At 45.4% G+C, this 7796-nt stretch overlaps 1 protein-coding gene across 1 annotated transcript in view; it reads right to left on the reverse strand.

The window, feature by feature from the left end:
- LOC126396931 (ATP-binding cassette sub-family C member 12-like) overlaps positions 1-7796 on the reverse strand; it is a 43228-nt gene that overhangs the window by 11747 nt on the left and 23685 nt on the right. Inside the window, exons 16-25 of the mRNA XM_050055351.1 lie at positions 6817-6867; positions 6611-6700; positions 6420-6523; positions 5266-5448; positions 4049-4275; positions 3150-3287; positions 2753-2942; positions 2205-2294; positions 1166-1355; positions 431-590 (exon numbers count right to left, since the gene is read on the reverse strand). Coding sequence (XP_049911308.1) covers positions 431-590; positions 1166-1355; positions 2205-2294; positions 2753-2942; positions 3150-3287; positions 4049-4275; positions 5266-5448; positions 6420-6523; positions 6611-6700; positions 6817-6867 — 1423 coding nt within the window. The remainder of the gene's footprint in view (positions 1-430; positions 591-1165; positions 1356-2204; positions 2295-2752; positions 2943-3149; positions 3288-4048; positions 4276-5265; positions 5449-6419; positions 6524-6610; positions 6701-6816; positions 6868-7796) is intronic.

Here is a 7796-nt window from a genome sequence, read left to right on the forward strand (position 1 = left end):
GGTGACAGGAAGCAGAGGGTGACAGGAAGCAGAGGGTGACAGGAAGCAGAGGGTGACAGGAAGCGGAGGGTGACTGGAAGCGGAGGGTGACAGGAAGCGGAGGGTGACAGGAAGTCGAAGGTGACAGGAAGCCGAGGGTGACAGGAAGCCGAAGGTGACAGGAAGCCGAGGGTGACAGGAAACGGAAGGTGACAGGAAGCCGAGGGTGACAGGAAGCGGAGGGTGACAGAAAGCGGAGGGTGACAGGAAGTGGAGGGTGACAGGAAGTGGAGGGTGACAGAAAGCGGAGGGTGACAGAAAGCGGAGGGTGACAGGAAGTGGAGGGTGACAGAAAGCAGAGGGTGACAGGAAGCCGAGGGTGACAGGAAGCGGAGGGTGACAGGAAGTGGAGGGTGACAGAAAGCGGAGGGTGACAGGAAGCGAAGGTTACCTGACAGTCCCAGTGAACAGCACAGGGTCCTGGGGGATGATGGACAGTTTGGTGCGCAGATCAGACAGGCTGATGGACGTGATGTCCACACCGTCTATCAAGATGCTTCCTGCAGCTGGTTCGACCAGCCGGAACAGAGCCACCGCCAGAGACGACTTCCCTGGACACACAGAGACACGTGTCATTACGACATGAACCACACCTCCATCATCTCTCTGCTCCTGATCCAGGTCCAGGTCCAGGTGGAGGGGGCAGCAGTAAACCTCTCCCTAACCTTGTCCTCCTGAAGGGTCCTGAGGAGGGACATAAATCCTCCCCAGTGTTCTGGTCTCCTCTCAGGGAGACGGACCTGGAGTCTTTCTCCAGTCTTTCTCAGCAGGTGCCTGATCACAGCAGCCAAACCCCTCAGAGAGCCCAGGTTACACAGGTAACCAAACTGTTTACCAGCACTGTAAAGACCTCGTTTTACAAAGCTTCCTCGTACACAGAGTCGCTCCACGGGAGGAAACTCTGAGATTATCGATGTTTTCCCCTCTGAGTTAAGACGAGGTTCTGGTTAAGATAAAAGTTATTCACAGAGCGTCTGAGCCCTGCAGAAATCTGCTGAGGTGAAACGCTGTGACGAGGACTTCAAGAGTTTCTGAACCACAGGAGAAACCAGCAGAAACACATCACCTGTACATTTATTATAAATGTTCTCCAGTGGAGTGACACAGCTGCACTAATGGTTCCTACCTGAGCCGGTTCTTCCCACGATGCCGATCTTCTCCCCGGCTCTGATGTGGAGCTGCAGCCCGTTGAGGACAACCGGTGAGTTCGGTCTGTACCTCATCTTATAGTCCAGAAAGGTGATGGCTCCGTGTTGAGGCCAGTCCTCCGACACCTGATCCACCTGCAGCTGCTGCGACTCCTCAGATTCAGAGCCCTGAACACAACCAACAGTCATCAGAGAGCAGACCAGCAGGCAGCAGGGTTCATCTCAGTCTGGAAGGTAGGTTGGGAGTCTGAAGGAGTCTGGAGGAGTCTGGAGGTTTCTGGAGGAGTCTGAAGGAGTCTGGAGGTTTCTGGAGGAGTCTGAAGGAGTCTGGAGGTGTCTGAAGGAGTCTGAAGCAGTCTGAAGGAGTCTGGAGGAGTCTGGAGCAGTCTGGAGGAGTCTGAAGGAGTCTGGAGGAGTCTGAAACAGTTTGAAGGAGTCTGGAGGAGTCTGAAGCAGTTTGAAGGAGTCTGGAGGAGTCTGAAGGAGTCTGAAGGGGAGTCTGAAGGAGTCTGAAGTAGTCTGAAAGAGTCTGGAGGAGTCTGAAGGAGTCTGGAGGTTTCTGGAGGAGTCTTTGTGAGTTTTAATGAGTTTTGTGAGTATTTGGGAATTTTTCAAAATCTATGCTGATGGAGAATCTGTTGTTACTGTTATCTGTTGTCATTGTTAGTTGTAATCATAACCTTTATAATCTGGTGAAGCTGTCGTGTAGAGTTTCATCAGCACTGCCTATATTTACACAAAACATGTTTAGATGTGCATTTATATATTTTATTGATATTCTGGTCCTGTTTCTCTTCACTTTGTATTTTATTTGACTGTTAGAAGTTGAAGCCTAAAGCCTCAGACATTCACTTCACTACCTGAGCAGGTCGAGGACAGTCACTCTGAGGACAGTGAAGTTGTAGTTGGACAGATAAACAATGAGCTGAAAGTATAAATGTCTGTAGAGCTGAGAGGAGCAGCAGGTTCAGCTGATGATTGTCTGGAGGTTCATCACCACCAGAGGTGCAAACTGACCGTGATGTACTCCAGCAGTCGCTCCACTGAGATGAATCTGGCCTGAACCTCGATCATGGCCTGGATCAAGTACTGAGAGTTCACCGTCAGCTGGAAACACAAAGGTTCAGACTATTATCAACCAAATACACACTTTATATCGATGTTAGACTCATCAGCTGAATCAGATATATGATGTGTTCACTGATATCAGCTGAGGGTTATATTTATTTTAACATGTGCAGACCTCAGGCCATCTGAACTGATCCATCATCAGTATGAAGCTCTTCCTGTCCTCAGTGAAACCTGCCGCTGTCTGTCATTATGGATCATCCTCTCTCTGAATTTTATAATAAAATCATCATCATCTAATAATAATAATAATAATAATAATAACATGTTTTTAATGTGGGCCAACACAACTCAGTTTAAATTATCTTTGGCACTGATGATCTTATTTTCTCCAGTTGGTTTGATTGGTATTTTTAATAATGTACTTGAGTGTGTTTGTTACAGTGTTTGTGTGTCAGTGTGTGTGTGTGTGTGTGTGTGTCAGGTGTGAGTCTCACCTGTATGATGTAGCACAGAGCGAGGGCTTTCATGGGGGCGCTGCAGAAGTTGTTGGAGGTCAGGACGACGAGCAGAGAGACGATGAGCGTCATGACGACACACAGAGAGTCCACCAGGTAACACAGCCAACGCATCGAGTAGTTAAACAGTAAGAAGTGATTCGCATTGATGTCCGACAGTTTTTTAAACCTGAAACAAAAACAGGATGAGACGAGTCAGGACACAGACGTCACCTCTGTCTGACTCTGTAACAGCCAATCAGAGCTCAGCTCTGTTAAACTGCTGAGATCAACACGTTCACAACAAATAATCAACGACATGAGCTGCATCTGAAAACAGAACAATAGAGGCTTTATCTGAGAGATGAGGAGGAGGAGTGATGAAGGACGCTCTTACAGCTGGATGTAGTCGTGTGTCTTGTTGTAGGCGTGAATGGTGCTGAGGCCTTTAACCACGGAGGTGCACAGAGAGATGCACGGAGAGCGACTCATGTTCTCCATCTTCTTTAAAACACAGACGTTTCTCAGGAACATCCTGCAGGAAACAGACCGTTGTTACAGTCACTCACCACAGAAAAAGAACTGACACAACTAATATCAACAAATATTATTGAATATTGACACTGTGAGACATCGTCAATGTTTCCATCTGAGTTCAGAGACATTTCAGTGGCTGCTGCATCATGATTCCTACAAAAATACTTCTTATTATATGTGATTTGATGAACCAAACATGTCTGTGATTTAACCAATCAAACGTCATTACTGACAAACTGAGTTACAGTTTTACTAAACAGACTGAAACCTTAAATCATTGTGACTTCATGTCAGCCGAACAAAACCACAGATTAAAACCAACAGTATGGTCACTGAGCTCGAGTCAAGATCTCTGTCACTTCAGAGCAGAGACTAAATAGAATAATGAGCTATCATCCAGAGGGCGGAGCCTCGAGGTCAGTTTAATGTTAAAGTCTGTGATTTAATATGAACTGAACTGATCATAAGTTAAATGTGATGACTCTGCTTCAGCTTGTGTAACAGTTCATGTGTTCACAGTTTGAGATTCATTATTCATCGTTACATGGTTTATTTTACAGTAATTAATGCTTCATGTATAACCTCCATCTTTATGCAGATGACTCAGCCCTGTCTGTTTGTGTTTCCTCTTTTACTCACATGAGGTCAGGATCATGACGTGCACTTGTTTTCCTTCGTGACTGTTTTCAGGTCAGTGACATCACCTCAGTAATTAAAGGTCATGGTCATGTTTGTCTCAGATGAAAAGCGCCGACTCACTTGAGGATGAAAATGAAGAACAGGATGGCGATCAACACAGGCAGCAGCATGACGGGGAAGATGAGTGCGTTGATGATGCAGATGCAGAGCCCCATCAGAGAGAACATGAGCAGGATGTTGAGGTTATGAGGCACCAACGTGTCCACCTCCACCTGGTACCTGGAGAAACAGTTCAGGATGCGACCTGACGGAGTTGTGTCAAAGAAGCTCATTGCATTGGCCATGACCTGTGGGAGACAGCGACTAATCAGCTGAGACCGCTCATCAGTGACAGCAGTCAGAGCAATAACAGGAGGATTCATGTGACACTTTACATGACTCACATCATATAAAACATCACAGAGTACAGGAAGCACTATCAGGGGATAGATTCAGAGAGGAGGAACACATCAGGACTCACTGAGTCATCAGGTCAGTGTGAAAATGACATGAATGAAACTCTGCAGCCGTCACAGTCACCACATCTCAACAAGGTCATGGACCAACATGTCAGACCATGTTCACTAACACCATGAAATAAAAACTGTCATCTTCAAATCTATCCAGTGATATCTGCAACTCTCTCTAACAATTTGTCCTTCTGCTGTGTCTGCCTGCTTGCTTTTCTGTCTCTCTGCTTTACTTTGATGTACTCTGTTGTCTTCGATGTACTCTGTTGTCTCCTCTGTATTCTGTTATTTCTACAGTATTCTGCTGTCTCTGCTGTCTCCTCTGTATTCTGTTATTACCTCCGCCAAGGAGGTTATGTTTTCACCGGCATTGGTCGGTTTGTCTTCAAAATAACTCAAAAAGTTCTGAACGGATTTTGATGAAATTTTCAGGAAATTTTGGTGGTGATCGGTTGAAGCGAAGTGGATAATATAATAAAATGGCGGGAAATCCGAGCTGCTTGGCGGAGGTCTGCACTCTCCGAGTGCTCTAGTTTATACAGTATTCTGTTGTCTCTGCTGTATTCTGTTATTTCAAGAGTATTCTGTTGTCTCTGTTGTACTCTGTTATTTCTAGAGTATTCTGTTGTCTCTGCTGTACTCTGTTATTTCTAGAGTATTCTGTTGTCTCAGCTATACTCTGTTATTTCTACAGTATTCTGTTGTCTCTGCTGTATTCTGTTATTTCTACAGTATTCTGTTGTCTCTGCTACACTCTGGTGTAGGGTAAACCCTTCATCTGAACATCGTTGTCACACCTTGACAACACAACATGTTGAGTTGTCTGACCTTCTCCAGCAGGTTGTTATGCAGCGTGGTGGAGGCATGGAACGATACTTTGTCGTAAGCGACGCATTTGATGACGCAGATGGCAAGCAGGATGAGGATCATCCCGCCAAACATCTCCTGGTAGTAGTGGAGCTCTGGGTTCAGAGTCACGTCTCCTTGCTGTGATGACGTCACATTGGAGCTCTGAGGAACAACACGACAACAACAAGAACAACCTTAGTCCAGCTGTGATCAACATCTGCTGCTGCTGCTGCTGAACAGTGTTTATATGCGTTCACACCTTCAGTCAGTCCTCACATTAAAAATTAACAGTTATTTTTTCTGTCAGTGAATCAGCTGATAGTTTGGTTTATAAATGATCAGATGTCTCAAAGTGAGACTTCCTGTCTTTGATCGTCTGTCACATTAAAGATCTCCTCTGCAGGTTCTCATACAGCTGTGACTCCTCCCAGTCATCATTGTGTCCCCACCGCAGGTGATGGGGGTGTGTCTATCTGCAGAGACCCCGCCCCTTGACTGGAGTTCATTATATTTACTGTGTTCAGCATGTTCCTGGTCACAGCACGCTGGTGAGGGTGGGGCATTATAAGAAGGTAGTGATCTGACCGTGAGCAGCACACATCCAACAGGATGCTACAAAAAACAGGAACGTGGTGCCGAAAAAACACCAAAGACGAGAGGAGGAACACCGAGCAGATAAAACCAGAGAGGATCAGAGGTGTACTTTCACTGAAGGAGAGGATGAAGATGTTTCCTGTCCGACAGGAAGCTGCTGGTGACAGTGGGGTAAAGTAGTTATGATGGGCCCTAGTGCTCACACACACACACACACACACACACACACACACACACACACACAGCTGGTAACTGTTTATAAAAAATCTAAATGAATCTAATTCAGGAGCTTTGCTGCGTCCACGTGGATGTTTGTGCCAAAGAAATCTCCTCCAGTTGTTCTTGAAACATTGTGTTCACACGGATGTGACAGATGACCTGAAAACATAACTCAGCTCCACGTCTCTCTACCTGATGACATCACAGGTGTGACACTTCCTCCTCTGGTTCCTGTCTCTGACAGACAGGAACTGATGTCCCCTGACAATGACTGAACTTCCTGTAAATCATGATGGGAAGTGTAGTGCAGTGTGTCTCACCCCATGTCCCTGATGTAACCAGTAACTGAGCCACCAGTAACTCAGAGCTGCATTTGTCATCAGCACGATGAAGAGGAGGAGGATGAGGAGGCACACACAGTATCCTGCAGGAAGAAACCACACACAGGCTTTTATTTTGAAGGGCCACTCTGTGTGTGTGTGTGTGTGTGTGTGTGTGTGTGTGTCCTGACCTCCAGCAGCCTTACAGTACTGATGAAATGTTCTCCAGGAGATCAGTCCATCTCTGCTGTTCTCCTGATTGATCAGCTGATCGGCAGCTTCTTACAACAAACAGCTGGTTATTGATCATGTTATTGATCCATTATTGATGACTGATTGTGTGTAAACACGAGAGCTGTGTGGAATGAAGCTGGCCTCAGCAGGTTTAGAAACTCACGTTTACTGTCAGCTGACGGAGCGTCCAGGTCCTCGTCCGACGCATCAAAGGCTGAAAGGTAAAAAACAGGAAGTCACAGTCACACACTGCTTCCTGTTTATTGATTATCAGGACCTGAGTCCACACAGAGTCTTTACTTTTAATTGTTCCCAGTGAGGACAGAGTGTATCAGGCTGCATATAGACGCCTGGAGCGCCACTCTCAGCATCTGTTCTCAGAGCGCCCCGCCATTTTTCTGCAGCTGCTCTAAACGCTTTAAGCTTAAGGTCTCTCAACGTTTCAGGAAGCTGCCATCACAGCAGAGACAGAACAGCTCATGTGTCAGGAGTAGATCAGCCGGAGGACTCTGATTGTTGGGCTTTAATCACTGTTAGCTTTATAAGCTCAGAACTGTGTCAGCACTTAGCTGCCTAGCTAATGTCTAGTGGTGGAGAAAAAAATCCATGCAGCAAAGTATCATGATAATTTAGTGTGGCAGCATTGTATCATCACACAAAGCCAAGTATTGATTTTTTTTATTATTTAAGTTATCAATATGACATATTCAAATTAAACCTCAGGTAGCCCAATAGAATAATATAATCAATTACTTTTTCAGTCCAACAGATGAACATTTAGTTGCTAATGAAATGTCTGAAGTGATGAACAGACTGAAAACTTTATCTGATTACATAAAAACTAATGTTGAAAAAAGGTAATAAATAATAATATATTTGATTGTATTTTCATCTTTGCTGAGCAACAGTTTTGTGTGACAGGAATTATAGGCCGGTCTAAAGTAAAGGCCTGTCTCAAATAAAGGCCTGTCTCAAATAAAGGCCTGTCTCTAATGAAGGCCTGCCTCAATTAAAGGCCTGTCTCTAATAAAGGCCTGTCTCAATTAAAGGCCTGCCTCAAATAAAGGCCTGTCTCAAATAAAGGCCTGTGTCAAATAAAGGCCTGTCTCTAATAAAGGCCTGTCTCAATTAAAGGCCTGTCTC

The sequence above is a fragment of the Epinephelus moara genome, chromosome 1, assembly GCF_006386435.1.
Source record: "Epinephelus moara isolate mb chromosome 1, YSFRI_EMoa_1.0, whole genome shotgun sequence".
NCBI lineage: Eukaryota > Metazoa > Chordata > Actinopteri > Perciformes > Serranidae > Epinephelus > Epinephelus moara.